Genomic DNA, 14,598 nt, shown 5'->3' with positions numbered 1-14,598 from the left:
TCAATACATTTTTTAACAGTCACTTGTCGCCACCTACTGGTGTAAAAATGTAATCGATAAAGTCGTTATTTGAAGCACCATGTTACTTTCTAAATAAGATTTACTGTATTTTGATAACTTCCGTAGACATCAGTGTTTATGTCCGAACTATAAAATTGTTGCCCAGTTCTGTGAAAATATGAATATTTGTAACAGAAATAATGATACTGTGTGGCTGAAAAGAAGGTTTAAGACTTGACATCTGCTTTCTCTGGCTCTCTTTAAGGTTTAATAGACAATGGCGAATCGTGGGTGTTTGAATCGAGATTGCGATCTTTTAACGATTAATGAAGCAGCTCTAGCTAATGCATTAACTAACGTTAACAAATGAGACCATATTGTAAAGAGTTACCAATATTCTTCTTGTTCTGTTTTAAATTAACCAAACCAACCAGCTCTGAGAGAAAAAAAAATATATATATATGAAAAAACAAGGTTGTCATACGATAAAGTACTGTGAATGATGTAATAAAAAAAATTATAATATTCAAAAAATTTAAATTCAATATACAGTACTTGCAAATCGTCAGTCAATCAATCAAATCAAATCACTCACAGTGCTTTAGCGAGTTTGTGGCTCAGCGACTTCTGTAATTGGTGGATTTCTTTTCAAGATTATGGGTATTGTAGTTCTTCACTGGAAATTCTGCAATTAAACTTTTTTTTCTGCAATGAACTTGAAAAAACACATCCTCAGAGCCGATGAAAGGAACGTCTTGAAAAATGTATACAATATTTGTAAAAATCAGTTTTTCTGGTAAATGAATAAGGTTTTCACTTCTGGAAGCCACCTGTACACCCTGCATCATCTGTGGCGATGTTCACCAAAGGTGTGTGAGTTCTGTGGTGACTGGATACTGAGCCCTGTGATCATCCAGCACTGCTGCCAGCAGAAGGAATAGACGCACTCAATGCATGCAGCTCATTTAAACAGATTATACAGACCCCTCTCATGAGCCACGCGCTAACATGCTGAATAATCCCATTATATTCCCACACTAGGAGATTTCCTCTTTGCTTTCTGCTCCCTTATAGATTTGCTATTAATTGCTGGCTTGTGAATGACGGTGGAATTAATTAGGGCAGATATTCATCAGAACATGTGTGATCGTCACTGTGTCAAGCTGTTCTTAATTTATGATCTATAATGTAGGGTCAAGGCCACCACACACAATCATAATAAAGGTGGTATCATCGCAGTGGAAGTTTTTGGAAGTTGCTCAGTTGTTTTCACACTTGTTTGAAACCCGCGGCTCAGTGTGCATTTTGTAGCACAGCTCTTCTCATGTTTATTTGTGCATCTCTAAATCACTGTATTGCATTGCATTATGTGTTTTGCATTTAAATATCATCTAAGATTATTATTGGGAGATATAGAGTAACAACTAATAATGTATATGCATTTTATGTAAGTAGTCTGCTATACCTTTAATAAATCGCATTGATTTTTAGATTATAAGCTATCAGGATTTCAATTTACTTTTTTAACATATACTGAATATATCAGCCACTGCACCAAATTGCAGGGTTTTGCTCAGTTTGGGCTTCTAAATAAAACTGAGTTTTTTTTTCATCATCAAGTATGAGCTCCATATTCTCACTACATCGTTCTGTATGAGCCATAAAAGCCTGATGGGTTTTATCTAAAGGTTTAATAAACTATTCCATTAAAAAAGGGGTTTTCTGACTATTATGTCAGACTTTATAGGGTTAAAAAAATCGCAGCAATAAAACATAAAGGCAAGGTCGAAAAACATTTCCAAGACTTTCATAGAAAAGAAATGTTTTTTTTTTTTTTTTATGTGTACTATTGATTTCACCAAGCTCTGATGTCAAACTGACTTGTGCTCACACAAAGTGTGAAAGCCGTATTCAGAGTTTCGTGATATTGAGCTCATACCCCTGTCGTCTTGTCCTTTGTTAGATCTACCCAGACGAAGGACACTTCATTCACAACGAGGGAACGCGGCAGCACCTCAGCCAGTCGCTGGTCAACTTCTTCGAGGAGTGCTTCCGGCTCCCGGATCAAGTATTCGAGGAGGCGCTGGAGGAGGAAAGTGAAGAGGAGGGTTAGTCCACCAGTCCCATGATGTCCAAGCACAAAGCCAGCTCCTTTTGCCACATAATATGCAACCCATAGATTTGAAGCCACCCGTTTTCAGTTCCCTCCCAGTGTAGCATGCTGACTCTGAGACCGCCCTGCCTCGTGTTCCTGCCTCCGCTCCCCTTCAGGTGCTCCTCACTATCATCAACCCTCGACCGTGGCATCTGGCTGGCGTCACACCGTCTCGCTCTCCCCAGCAGGCCAGTTATGAGCTTCTGAAGGTGTTAGGAGTCTCTGGTCTGTCCATCAGGTTGACGGATGAGATGCTGCGATATGAACTGACCGCCAAGCACGTTTGGCCTTTGAATCCCAGAGAGCTGTGGGACTCGCAGGAGTTGAAACAGCGAGACTGAGGGGGGTCATTCGGTGTTTGATTCAAATAGATATTTGGTGTTTTGGGCAAAAGGGGTGTTGTTGTCGGGAGAACGTGTCATTTGTGGTTCAAAAGGTCTTCTCATGTCCAATTGTGCTCATGTCTGGTGTTGCAATGTAAAGTCACACATGAAAAACATTAACTTGGATATCGATAAAACTTGTTTTCAGTGTTTCAAGCGTGTCCGAGTCTTGGAAATCTTGTAGCCTCAAGTGTGTATTTAGATGGTGTTTATTCATTGCAGAAACTTCATCAAGCAGAAGGGGAGCGAAAACGATACTCATTATTCTCACAGACCTTGACAGTTGTACAAGACTGTTGATCCCACTTCTCAGCGTGTGTTTCCTTGAACTGATGGTCTGTCAGTGCTGGAGAAAGCACTCTATGTTGATTTAGTCACTGTGCCTTATTACGGGGGCGAACGATCCTGTTCGAAGAGCCTCCTTGTGAATATCACCAGTCATTCAAGGCTTACGTTTGATTAACTAAAATCCTGTATCTTAAACGCTCGCAATCAAGAAATCTATTATTGACTGTAATAGCATCACAATAACACTGTTATTTTTACTTGCGCATGTGTGAGCTGATGTTGTTTTACCGTCAACAATACGAACTCGCTCGCATCCTGCTAACAGCGGTTTTCCATCCACTTTAAGAATCGAGTAATGGAGCATGAAATTAAAATGTATGATTTCAACATTACCTCAGTATTAAACTAAAGCCCCTCCGAGGGTTTACAGACACTTTGTAGAACATTTGCTGATTCATGGCCAAAACAAATCTGTACATAAAAAGTATATTAAGTAGAGTAGGAAAAACTTTTGTGTTAAAGGGATAATGAATTATATTCTGACATTGACTCGACCCTCATGTTGTTCCAAACCTGCATGACTTTCTTTCTCCAGTAGAACACAAGAGATGTTTAGCAGAACGCTCATGCTATTCTTTCAATACCATGAACATGAATGCATGGAGTTGAATGGAAACAAGCCTTCAGTGTTTCATGGAGCAGGTCATACAGGTTTGCAATAAGGGTTGATTAAATGATGACAATATCTGTCCCTTCAACTCATTAAATACAGTATTGTGCAAATGTTTCACATTACAGCAGTGGCCAACTCACTCCAGTTGGCATTTATATTATTTAATTCACGTATGGTATGTTTGTATGTTTTGCACATTACTGTATATGAACAGTTATTAGTTGTAACTTTTTTCCTATTAAAGCTCTTGAGGATGGATTTTATTTTGTGTGGATGAAATGTTCATGTTTAATCTTGATGCATTCACAGTGCATGTCGAAAATCCATTTGCAACTCAAAAGCTATTTTTTAAAAATGGTCAAATATCTGCATAGTATTTTTGACGGCTTGAATGTTCAAACTGGCATTTCATTTCCGGTAGTTTTGTGAGTGAGATCTCGGTCTTGTCTGCTTGATGTATAAATGTTACTCAAATATCATTTAAGTCTCTGAATATCTGAGTGTTTCTTGTACATAAAGCATTTGAAGGTATTTTGTTCTCCTGTGTCGAGCAGAGCGGCAGAGGTCACGGTTTCTATGAACTGAAATGTGCAATGAAAAAAAAATCAAATGGGACCAAGAGTTTGATGGGATTGCTGTTTACTGACTCAGCAAGAACAGTCATATTGTGGCACCTCTCAGAATGAAAACTATTTTATCATCACCTTTGTTATAATTTGTTTTCCTCACTTGGAGAAAAGAGGATGAATATGTAAGTAACCAAAATAAACTGAAAGCCTTCAATGTTGATGTCCTGCTTTCTTGTGAATTAAGTGAACGAGTGGATTGCATTTACACGCATGACCTTAAGACAGCGAACACTAAGGTTATGTAAATAAATGTCTTGAAAGGTGTTTAGTTTTGTTTTTATCTGGGAAATGTCATTAACGGTTTAAATAAAACTCAATCAGCAGATCTACATTTTAGCCTGTGATCGATTCAGTGTTGCATATAAACACCTTTATCACTGGATCTGGTTAGTTCACACAAATAAAATTTTTTTTTTGAAAACTTTTACTTACCCTCGTGTCATTCTAAGCCTGTGCAACTTTCTTTCTTCTGCAGAATATATATATATATATATATATATATATATATATATATATATATATATATATATATACACTATTATATAAATATATATATATATACAGTACACACACACACACACACAACCCCATTTCCAGAAAAGTTGGGACATTTTGTAAAATCCAATACAATTCACAATCTGTGATTTCTTTCTTAATTGTCTTGAACCTTTTTTTTAACTGACAAAAGTACAAAGAACAGTTTTCCAACATTTTCACTGAACAACATAGCCTACTTGTATTTTGTAAATATAAACACATTTTGATATTGATGGTTGTGAGAGAGGCAAAATAAAAGTGAAAGATTATACAGGTTAGATTATCCAACTCTTTTGAAACAGTCCAAAATGAGCAGGTGAATTGGTAATGGGTGAGGATATCATGTTTGGGTGATGTTTGGCTTCTCAGTCTTTGCAAGCAAAGATGGGTCATCATGGCTCATTACTTTGTGCCAAATATCATGAGAGAATTGCAAACGATTCAAAAAGCCCATATCTCAATGCAAGATTGCAAAGAATTTGTCTTTCACCATCTACCATATAATATTGTGCAAAGATTCAGGGAATCCAGAGAAATCTCAGATGGTCTAGAAGACAGTGGGAATGTGTGCTGTGGTCAGATGAGTCCATGTTTTCTGCTTGTTTTTGGGAAAACAGAGATCGAGATCTCAGTCCCAAAGGCGAAAGGGACCATAGTGACAGGTTCAAAAGCAAACATCTGTGCTGGTATTGAGGTGCATCAGTGCAAGTGGTATAGGTGACATGCATTTGTGTAAAGGTACCATTGACATGGAGACATTGGGATTTTACAGAGACATAAACTGCCATCAAGATGACATCTTTCCTGGGAAGCAAGACAATGCCAGGCCTCATTCTCCACATGCTAAAACTGAGTTGTTTCTAGACACTCTGCACCATAGAAGGGATGTGCCTGCCTGTTTACTCCAGTCCATATCTGTCTCTTATTGAAAATGTATGACCCATCATGAAAAGGAGAATCAGACAGTGATGACCACAGACTGTTGAGCGGCTGTCTTATATCAGACAAGATTGGGCAAATATTCCACTTGATAAAACTGCAACAATTAGTATAATTGTATAATATATAACTCCCAAATGATTAAAGAGTGTAATTAAAAGGAAAGGTGATGTGACAGTGGTAAACATGTCTCTGTCCTAACTTTAGTGGAGTGTATTGCAGCCTTCAAAATCAAAACTGGTTTATATTTACAAAGTAAAATTATGTTGGTCAGTGAAAACAGTGGACATATTTTCTTTGTACATTTGTCATTTAAATAAAGGTTCAAGAGAATTAACAAATCACAGAATCTTGATTTTATTGCATTTTACAAAATGTCCCAACTATTCTGGAAATTGGGGTTTTATATATATAAAGTAAACAGTTTTGGTTACTATTGAGTTCCACTGCATGGAGGGGAAAACACTGATACATTTCTCAAAATATATATATTTTTATGTTTGACAGAATAAAGAAAGTCATAGAGGTCTGGAACAACATGATTGAGTGAATGATGATGATGATGATGATGATCTCTTCTAAAGAGAAAAACTTTTTGTTTGCCTTGTTAGTTTATTTATTTGTATTTCAACCCTTAAATAAATAAGCAATACATGGCAACAACAGCAATAGGATTAAAAAAAAAACAATGATAAATTATTTGTATAAATAATATTCAAAAAGAATAATTCCACCAAGTAATATTTCATTATGTAACTGTAGACTGTTTGCTGTTGCCAGCAATTTAGCAACTATCAGTATAAACAGGCTTTTTTAATAAAGTTATCAACACTAAATTAATAAAACATCTGAAAGGTTATTATAAAGTACCATTAAGACTAGTTTATGGACTTACATGAAAAGCATTTGAACTATATCTCATGACATTACTGTCACCTTGTGTTCAGATTTGATGGAACTATAATGTTTGGGGTTTCTTGACAAACTTTGCCATCAAGTGGACATGTCCAGGTATTGCAGGTCTCACTGGACTCTGAGAAATGAGTCTTGTATCATAGTTTCTACTTCATCTGTGAGCTTGTTATAGTCAGCCTGATATACTTTATGTGGATTATATCCGCTGTTTCCCATGCACTTCATCAGAGCGTCATGCATCTGCTCTCGGCCTCCAATGCTGCAGAGTTTATCCAACTGCTCAACAGGATCCGGTGGGATATCCTGACACTGAAGGGCTTTTAAAACAGCTGGAGCAAACTTCCCGTGGTGTGCAGTGGAGCATATCACAAGCGGGCAGGTTTTGTCATGCATGCGATCGGCGACTACTTTCCCAACCGCTGTGTGAGTGTCCATTATGAAGCCTGTTGTCGCGTGCACCTCCCGTATGGCCCTCAAACAGTCTTCTTCAGAGCACCAACCAGCTTGAACTTCCAGATTTATCTTCTGCCGCAAAGTTTCCGACACTTTAAAGATGCGGTCTCTTTCTAGATTCAAAAACAGATCTCTGACAAGACTTCCATCCCCACCGGAAGCGTGATGGATGAACCTCTCAAGGTTGGAAGACTTCAGAATATCAATAGCAGGAGAGTTTGAGACCTGCAGCTTCCGGTTGCGGAGATCATACTTGCCACTAGCGATGAAGTCGGATATGATGCAGTTATGATTGGATGCACAGATCACCTTCCGTATGGGGATTCCCATTTGTTTGGCATACAGGGCTGACATGGCATTGCCAAAGTTTCCGGTAGGGATGCACACGTCAATGGGGTCTCCAAAAGTCAGTGTGCGATTTCTAAGCAGGTCCATGTACGCCGAGCAGTGATAGACCACCTGAGGGAGCAGTCGGGCCCAGTTTATCGAGTTTGCGGTGCTGAGAACCGTGGCATATTCCACAGCTAAATGTCCGATCAAGCTTGAGTCCCCAAACATTCGTTTAACGCTCCTCTGGCAAAAGTCAAAATCGGACAGGACGCTGATGGACTTGACATTGCCCTCTTGAAATCCTGTCATCTGTAGCTTCTGAATCTCACTCACTCCGTTCTCAGGGAAAAACACAAGCACGCCGATCCTCTCCCGGTCATTGTCTTTAAGATTTCTGAAGCCGTTCAGCACCGCGCTTCCTGTATCTCCAGATGTGGCCACTAGAATCAGGTAGTTGCACATCTGTGGCAGGCAGTGGGCAAATAGCTGAGGCATCAACTGCAGTGCCAGGTCTTTAAAAGAGGCAGTTGGGCCGTGAAAGAGTTCTAGAAGATACTGATGATCAGTGAGGTGCTTTAGAGGCACAACCGACTGATCGGCGAAGTTCTGGCTGTAAGCACGACACACCATTGTGCTCAATTCTACAGGGGACACGTCCATAGGATGGATACAATTTTCCAGTATGGCCACAGCTCTCGTGGCATACGGCATGCTGGATATTCTCAACCATTCTGAAGGTTCCAGTTTGGGGAAACCTTTTTTTGGTACGTAAAGCCCTCCATCTGGTGCAAGACCCTCTATGACGACATCACTGAAGAACTTGGGGTCACTTGACATTCGGCTCCTCGTTGAAACAAACATCTCTGATTCTGAATCCTCATATCTGAGCAGAGTCCTCAGGACTTTATCAGCCACGTCCTCCACGGAGTCTCCTGTCCCACAAAGGACTCTTGCATCTAGCCATTTCTCATAAAACTGCTTCCTGTAATGTAATATCTCTCTCATAGAAACACCAGTATCCTGACCCACAATCCTGTTCACCTTCATTCGAGAGAGTCTCTGCATGATATCTTCTGTGTCCACATCCAGGTACACGGCCAGTCCAGAGCGCTTCAGGTGCCGCATGGCGTCCGAATGCAGGGGATTGGAGCCGGTCAGAGAGATGACACTTCCTGTGGCGGCAAATCCGCACACTGCTTTACCTTCTTCTTCAATAAAACCATCACCACCGATTTCAGAGAGCTTGTCTGCCACACTCATTCCCCAGGTCCTTTCGAGAACATCGTCATCTATATCAATAACAGGCATACCTAGTTTGTGTCCCACAATCCGCCCTACGCAGGTCTTCCCTGCTCCAGGAGGACCCATCAGGAGAATGTTTCTTTCATGCGGTATAGAGTTTTGATTTGATAGCTGTGCTGTAGTGAAGTATGAAGGAGCAAATAGCAGGTGGGTCCTCAGCTTGCTCACTTTAGCCAACAGCTGGCCGAAACTTGCAGGGAACATCTTGGAAAAAAGATCATATAATCTAGGAAGCAGAAATGTTACGGAATTAAAATCATGTCAGTAGATATGATAGTAAGATTATAGAGCATTTGCTAAAATACAAAATGTAATGTTTAGGCCTGGTTTCACAGATTAGGCCTTAGCTCAAATAAAAGCATTTGAGTAGCATTTAAGGCTTTAAGCCCGTGCCAATGGAACCCTAAGCCTTCGCTGTCTTTCTCCAGTTCCACACTTTCATGAGATAATGCTGCTTTGTCTGTCGGGTGGAAGTCTGCTGTGTAGCTCGACTCAGTGCGGACTTGGCACTGGCTTGTGAGCAGTGAGCACCCTTCTGAAACCTAAAATGACATATGGGACACCCTGCAGTCTTGTGGAACACCGCACATGAAGTGTGCCATGTAGAACAGGGCCTTAAAAGTCACAATGAAACTGAAGTATCGACAGATCTTTTCTTTTGCATTGTGATATCTTAGTGTAAAAAAATATTGAAAAGAAATAAAAGTAGGCCAGGGACTTGGTAACACTCACTGAATTTTGAAATGTGGGCTTGCAGGGCTGGTTTAATCAGGCTAAAAGATTGGAGAAGTCTGGCATGCAGTAACTACATCACCAGAGAGTCTGGCTTTTCACTGCATAAGCAAATTATATTTTTATTAAAAGATTACGAGGTAAAAAACAAAACAAAAACATATGCATGGATGAAGAGTTTGCAATAAGAAACATGCATTTAAAAAATAGATAGGATGAATTTTCATTTCCTGACGACTTCAAGCACTGATGTGGTGTGCAATTTAAATTTATTTAGTCATAAGTTCGCATAACATTTAGCTTTTAGGAATCAAAGAAAATACCAATATTTTTTTTTATGTTTTCATTATTTAGCTGGGGGAAAAAAGAATTTAGTTTTATCAATTTCAAGCGATTAATGACTTAAATGAAAAATATGTATGGCAATTATCTGGAATATATTTTAAAACATGACATGTACCTTAAAGTGCATAGAAAAATAACTACAAATTGTACACTTATTACACTTACCGGTATGTCAATCTGACAGTCTGTCTATCCGCAGAATATTAGGTTTGCAAGTTAATGTTTTCTGATAGGAGTACATGATTACGTATAATAGATTTATACAAATATTTGGCAATATGTAGAGTACAAAAAGTAAGGTTTACATAAAGCACAACGTTTATCTGACTAACAGCCTATTGTAATCTCACTTTCACGTGCGCGCATAGCGTGGGCCATGTAAACAAAACGCGTCAGTACGGCAACAGCAAAAGGACATTTTCCGTTTACGTTCTGAACCTTACTTGGCCTTAGTCACACGCTCTCAATTGTACCATCATTTTCAAATCATGATACTAAAAGAAAACTTGTGCATGTGCATGTTATTTTGTAAGGTTTGTTAAACTTGGACGTTTAAACAACTGAAACTATACGAATCTTTTGTGACTCAAGCGGGATACAATAAAATAAGGGGAAACTGTTTAATGTTGCTTGGCAGTGGTTGTCATAGAGACGTTTGTTAAATAACACCAGCCATTTTAGGCTCATAAAACTGTGCAGCGGGACCTTTTCTGTTTTCTCTCATTTTTGTTTCTATTATCAGACATCATGAGCAACATCATCTATCCTACAGAGAGCATCTATAACCTTATTCCCAGAGAGGAAGAAAAAGCCATGAAAGCGCCCAGGTAGAGTTTCAGCTTTAAGATCAAATTAATACCACAATAAGCTGATATTATAACGTGTTCTGACTTTTTTCTAATTCTCTTCTGATATTTAAAAACAGTTTATTTATTTTTACATTGTAACAACATTTTCTCACATTGTTACAATGAAGTACAATTCCCACCAGGTCTCATAATGGGAAGCTTATTAAAACTTATCTATTTATGGTAAAGTATTTGTACTTGTTCTTGCTTTTAACGTTAATTATTTTAATGAGCATGTAACGTTAATGTGAATCCTGTAAGAATGGTTACACAGAAACACACACACACACACACACACACACACACACACACACACACACACACACACACACACACACACACACACACGCACACAAAGTAGCTGCCTTGCATTTTTAAGTACAATCAACTTGGATGTTTAAAAGTTTAATCTTGTATAAATTATTAAAAAAAGGTTAAGATTGCGATTATTATTATATTTCCTATTGATTTTGGGATGAGAGACCTAGAATTTTTGTGCGATTTATCCTTTAATATCTTTTCATCCATTAATATCATTAATATAATTTCCAGGTACATGTCAAAGTTCAGAGAGCAGGTGAAGCTGGAGAAAGAGGTGAACAAATCCCCCAATAAAACAATGGGACCAGCAAAAGTGGACGTACCGTTGGCAACAAACTATCTACAGAAACACTCCAAGGAACCTAAACTCCCTGAGAGTACATGTCCTGCATTTGCTGTTTAAGACATTTTGAGAATTCATTATATAATATTGACCTTTATATACAGATAAATATATTTTAATTACAATCATAAAATGCCAATTTCATGTGTGGACCACTAAAGCTTTGCTTGGATCATTTATTTGTACTATTTCAGAGAAACCGTTTAAATATGAAGATGATGAGCTACATGGTAAACCACCAATACCTGCAAGAACGGAGAAGCCACTCATGGGTCTCAACACCAACAAGAACTTTATTAAGACCAATGCCGTTGAGAACATCATGGCACTCCCAAAGAAAGTGCAGCCAGTGTATGCTGACACCAAGAAGGGGGACAAACAGCCGCTGGAGAACTCTGGTCTCATCCCGAAATTCATAAAGAAGAAGGTGAGGAGAGTGATGTGAAAGTGAGTTTAATGTTTCAGTTGCTCTTGTATTTCATCATGCATACAAAACATCCTGTATACACACTGCCGGTGCTGGGTAGCAACTGATTACATTCAGTCTGGATTACATAATCAGATTCCAAAAATTACTTGTAATCAGATTTTATTACATTTTAAAATAATCGTAATCAGATTTTATTGATTGCATATTATTCTCACAATGGTAGTAAATCATTCATTATTTATTTATGCTCACTAATTCTTCTTTTTCATGTTTTACATTTTCCTTTCTAAAAAAGCATATTGCTTACATACATTCAGAAAGTCTTTTAGTTTTGTGAAATTGCACACACAGACCAGCCACTAGGTGGATATAAATACATGGAAAATTGAGAATCCACAAAGTACTGGATTTCATCACTGGATTTACAAAAATCATTTCACTTTTCAGAAGTGTTTTCTCCACATTTGCATATCTAATCAACTCCTGATATAATACAAATTATGATTTACATTTTACTCAGTGAGTTATTTAACTGTGTATTGCTATGTCTTTGGAACCCTGTTGTCTTTCAAACACATTTTTATTATTTGAAAATTATGTATTTTAATTTGAATGATTTAATTATTAGCTCTTCATTAAACTCGGTTCAATCACAAACCCTGCCGTAATGTAATGTGTAATGCACTTCATGTTGTTGATAACAAATAATGGAATACATTTTATTTCTCTTTCTCTTTGTATTTTTATATCAATATGGTACAAGATTATCTTATCAAATCAATTTAATAAATGGGTTAGGTCCAAAATAGTCAAAAAGTAATCATAAAGTCAGGTTATATTACCTAAAATGTGTAATGTAATGGATAACTTTTCTTTTTCTTTTTTTTGTGGTCATAATTTGAAAGCAGTAATCGAATACAAATTGGAAAAGTAATCTACCCAGCACTGCATACTGCAAAAACAGTAAGAAAAGCCTCAGGCCTGTTTGTTTATGCATGTTCTCAGGACTATGGCCAAACTCCAGAGTACCTGCTTCAGCGCAGAGAGGAAGTCAGGAAAGCACAAGAGGAATATGACAACTATGTCAAGGAGCGTATGAGAGAAGGAGCCATGAAACAGCTCTCGGGTGAAGAACGACACTCTATCCTACAGGTAAACAAATACAAATGTACTCTGAATGAAACAATCTCTATTGTGTTCTGATGGAAGACACATACGTCATCTTCCTCGAGAACCTTGTGCTTCTGAACTAGCAGCATTCATCTCCTGATGATCAATTGCTTGTGTTTGTACTGTAGTTGTCCCTCAGTTTGTAAGTTGTGTTGGATAAAAGCATCTGCTTTATGAGTAAATGTAAACAAAATTAACGTGACCTCTTTTTAAATATTAAGATTTTAAGCACAAATGTAAATGATTTTATAAGGGAAAGTATATATTTTGTATGACTGTTCACCATGTCTTTTTAAGATTTTTCATCATGTTTAATCATCTGCAGATTACTTAAATGGTTCTAAAGTGTAATGAATACTTTAAAGTACAAATATTCCCTGTTAGTGTCTTGCTTAATATGAGATCATAGAGACTGCATGTGCACTACCGTTCAGAAGTTTGGGGTCGGTAAGATATTTTAAATGTTTTTGAAATAAGTATCTTATCCTCACCGAGCCTGCAATTATTTGATCAAAAATACAGTCAAAACATTTTGATTGACTTTATATTTTAAAATGTTATTTATTTAATTAATTTTCAACATTATTACTCCAGTCTTACCCTTCAGAAATCATTCTAATATGCTGATTTGGTGCTCAATGTTTTTTTTTCAATGTTGAACATGTTTTTTTCAATGTGCTGCTTAATAATTTTGTCGAAGCCGAGATACTTTTTATCAAAATAGAATATTCAAAAGAACAACTCTCTACGGAAGCCTCTACGGATAATGCATTATAAAGGTATTCATAATGTATATTATAATGCATTATATCTTTTCAGAAATAATTGTAACCAAAGTTAAAATACATTAGATATTTGCACAGTCCTTGTTACATCTGCAATTGGTCGTTTTTCATTTGTTTTAATGCATTGTACTTTCTAAAGGTGTAACAATGAATAGATAAGTATAATGCATTATAACTGTGGTTACAATTATTCACGTGACCATATTATAAGGTGCATTACAAGGCATAATTTATGGGTAAAGGGTAAAGTGTTACCAATTTTTTTTGTAACATTATAAATGTTTTGCTCTCATTTTTGATCAATGTGTTCTTGCTGAATGAAAATGTCAGTTTCTTTAAAACATTTTGATCGCTGAACGGTAGTGTTTAATAATTATACAATGTTTTTTTTATATACAAGATATGTCTGATGTTTTGATGACTTTTGACAGGCTCTGAAGAAGAACTGGGACGACCTTCATCATCAGTACCAGGGCCTCTCTGTTGTCACAGACACAGCTCCCAAAAAATACAGGAAGGAGCGTCTGGAGCAGGAGATGAAGCAGCTGGAGAGAGATATTGACTTGGTGGAACGACACAAAACCATCTACATTGCTAATAACTAAGCGTGATGTTAGCTAGTTCAGCAAATATGCAAGAACAACATTTGAAACTCTGCTCGTCCTCTTATGGTCCTTCAAGATTGGTTTGAAAGGCTTCTGTAAAGTTTTACAGCAATAGATCTGAGTGCAATAAAGATCATTTTAGATAACCTGAATGGTCTCTGAGCAATTTCATCCCTTTAAAGTTGACGTGAAATTAAAATGATCTCTGTTTACTTTCTTAACATACTGTACATCTGGACCGTGCACATACATTTTGGAGGTGCTCAAGCGAAAAAAGGGCACCCCTTTTATAATTATCTATAAAAAGTAAAGTTTCCTAAATAATTGTACAAAATTAACGTTCTAAATATAGTATTTTGAATTTATAAATATGAAATGCTGGGGGGGGGGGGGGGGGGGGGAGACTATTATATAT

At 37.4% G+C, this 14,598-nt stretch overlaps 3 protein-coding genes across 7 annotated transcripts in view; 2 read left to right on the top strand and 1 right to left on the bottom strand.

Annotated features, from left to right (window-relative positions):
- The window catches only part of dpp6a (dipeptidyl-peptidase 6a), a 503,595-nt gene extending 499,313 nt beyond the window's left edge, over positions 1–4,282 (top strand). For all 4 annotated transcript variants that reach the window (XM_077244246.1, XM_077244247.1, XM_077244244.1 and 1 more), the window contains one exon: positions 1,964–4,282. In XM_077244246.1, the coding sequence (XP_077100361.1) occupies positions 1,964–2,113 (150 nt within the window). In that variant the 3' untranslated portion in view covers positions 2,114–4,282. The remainder of the gene's footprint in view (positions 1–1,963) is intronic.
- A 1,665-nt stretch (positions 4,283–5,947) lies between these two features.
- thnsl1 (threonine synthase like 1) lies at positions 5,948–10,089 on the bottom strand. Of its 2 annotated transcripts, none has more exons than XM_077244236.1 (2): positions 9,847–10,089; positions 5,948–8,830 (listed from the first exon to the last, which is right to left on the bottom strand). In XM_077244236.1, the coding sequence occupies exon 2, from the start codon at positions 8,806–8,808 to the stop codon at positions 6,628–6,630; it is 2,181 nt and encodes a 726-aa protein (XP_077100351.1). In that variant the 5' UTR covers positions 8,809–8,830; positions 9,847–10,089; the 3' UTR covers positions 5,948–6,627. The 2 variants fall into 2 exon arrangements, with proteins under 2 accessions (XP_077100351.1, XP_077100350.1); XM_077244235.1 differs by having other exon boundaries at positions 9,987–10,073.
- A 3-nt stretch (positions 10,090–10,092) lies between these two features.
- enkur (enkurin, TRPC channel interacting protein) lies at positions 10,093–14,335 on the top strand. The gene is made up of 5 exons (XM_077244234.1): positions 10,093–10,508; positions 11,082–11,227; positions 11,388–11,620; positions 12,629–12,775; positions 14,010–14,335. The coding sequence occupies exons 1-5, from the start codon at positions 10,429–10,431 to the stop codon at positions 14,181–14,183; spliced, it is 780 nt and encodes a 259-aa protein (XP_077100349.1). The 5' UTR covers positions 10,093–10,428; the 3' UTR covers positions 14,184–14,335.
- The last annotated feature ends 263 nt before the right edge of the window (positions 14,336–14,598 follow it).

The sequence above is a fragment of the Siphateles boraxobius genome, unplaced genomic scaffold (genome assembly GCF_051911475.1).
Source record: "Siphateles boraxobius isolate OS27281-9 unplaced genomic scaffold, OSU_SipBor_1 26, whole genome shotgun sequence".
NCBI lineage: Eukaryota > Metazoa > Chordata > Actinopteri > Cypriniformes > Leuciscidae > Siphateles > Siphateles boraxobius.
Note: the sequence above shows the minus strand (reverse complement) of the source record. Positions and strands in the feature narration are given on the sequence as shown.